We start from the raw sequence: 1,686 nt of genomic DNA, 5'->3' as shown, positions 1-1,686 counted from the left end.
TATATATATATATATATATATATGTATATGTATATATATATGTATATGTATATGTATATATATGTATATGTATATATATATATGTATATGTATATATATATATATATGTGTGTATATATATGTATATATGTATATGTATATATATGTATATATATGTGTGTATATATATGTATATATATGTGTGTATATATATGTATATATATGTGTGTATGTATGTATATATATGTATATATATGTGTGTATATATATGTATATATATGTGTGTATATATATGTATATATATGTGTGTATGTATGTATATATATATGTATATGTATGTATTTTTTTTTTTTTTTGTCATGCGGTAGTTATTACCTTACATATAATCTGCCACGATGACTACTTTCTTCATGTAGTTTATCACCTGCACTCTGTTAATTCTATCCAAAGCTACAGAAACGATTTCCTAACCGCCTTCTGTCTCTATGATACAGTGACGCAGAGGAAACGCTGCCCTTGAATTAATCTAATACTACGTGACTGTCTACGAGGACTTGCAACTGTGTGTTCCCTCTGGTTTAATCATTTCTGACTATAACTACAGACACTACAGTTTAATCTGCAAAACAGAAAATTGTTCAGGCTTCAGTGACGACATGGGGGGACTGTACGGATCTGTTGCACCAATACTGATATTGAATGTTCAAAATTTGTGTAATTACAGTTTCAGAAGGCTGCACAAGAAAAACAGCAGAAGACACAAGTTATATGCCCTGAAATCTGAAAAAAACAATGCATACATCTCCAAGCTCCAAGCAAGGATTGTAAAGAGGAGAATCACAAGTGGAGTGGGGATGCCTAGAACTAAGACAGGTAAGACTTTGTTTTCCTCCAGGCCCGAAGTTGATGGTGACTTGACGTCATCCTGCTTTCATCATCAGATCAGACAGCACATGTCGTTCTGGAGGGCCGTTAAAATCAACACAGTTGGACATTTAATTTGGAAGACTTCTGAAGCAAATTGCGGTAAAAGACTTTTGAAGGCTACCTCAATACTTGTCATCGATGGTGTGCACCATCACTATGGTAAAATGTGTTCTTGACCTGTATCCTAATATTTGTTAAAGGAACTCCATCTTCCGCATTATTGGTTCTTATTACATTTCTATTTTTTTATTAGTTTCCTAGATAATAGCTGCCAACATTTTTTGCTGTGTGTTTCAGTGTTGCCTGCAGATGTCCAGCAGCTGTTAGTGATTAAAGAAGAGACTCCCCCTGAGTGGAGCCCCAGTCTGGACCAGGAGGACCCAGAGCCCCTACACATAAAAGAAGAACAGGAGGAACTCTGGACCAGTCAGGAGGGAGAGCAGCTTAATGGACTGGAGGAGGCTGATATCACCAGGTTCCCATTCACTGCTGTTACTGTGAAGAGTGAAGATGAGGAAGAGAAACCTCAGTCTCCACAGCTTCATCAAAGACAAACTGAGGACAACAGAGAGGCAGAGCCTTCAGCCAGCAGCTCAGCTACGCAGATAAAAACAGAAACTGATGGAGGATCAGAACCTGCTGGGAACCTTGATCCAGATAGTCATTTACAACCAGATACTGATGAAAAAGCTTCAGAGTCTGAAGTCAGTGATAATGACTGGCAAGAACCTTTGTCAGATTCTGAAGCTGAAACTGAAGACAGTGACAATGGTTGGAAGG

The 1,686-nt window shown here is 37.0% G+C and overlaps 1 protein-coding gene across 6 annotated transcripts in view; it reads left to right on the top strand.

The window, feature by feature from the left end:
- The window catches only part of LOC123982838 (zinc finger protein 62 homolog), a 44,055-nt gene that overhangs the window by 39,323 nt on the left and 3,046 nt on the right, over positions 1 to 1,686 (top strand). For 3 of the 6 annotated variants that reach the window (XM_046068719.1, XM_046068720.1, XM_046068723.1), the window contains 2 exons: positions 704 to 852; positions 1,204 to 1,478. The exons of 2 other annotated variants lie outside the window; for them this stretch is intronic. In XM_046068719.1, the coding sequence (XP_045924675.1) occupies positions 704 to 852; positions 1,204 to 1,478 (424 nt within the window). Of the gene's footprint in view, positions 1 to 703; positions 853 to 920; positions 1,066 to 1,203; positions 1,479 to 1,686 lie in introns of those variants that run through there. One more of the 6 variants, XM_046068724.1, reaches the window with a different exon arrangement.

Source organism: Micropterus dolomieu, linkage group LG14 (genome assembly GCF_021292245.1).
Source record: "Micropterus dolomieu isolate WLL.071019.BEF.003 ecotype Adirondacks linkage group LG14, ASM2129224v1, whole genome shotgun sequence".
Taxonomy (NCBI): Eukaryota; Metazoa; Chordata; class Actinopteri; order Centrarchiformes; family Centrarchidae; genus Micropterus; species Micropterus dolomieu.
Note: the sequence above shows the minus strand (reverse complement) of the source record. Positions and strands in the feature narration are given on the sequence as shown.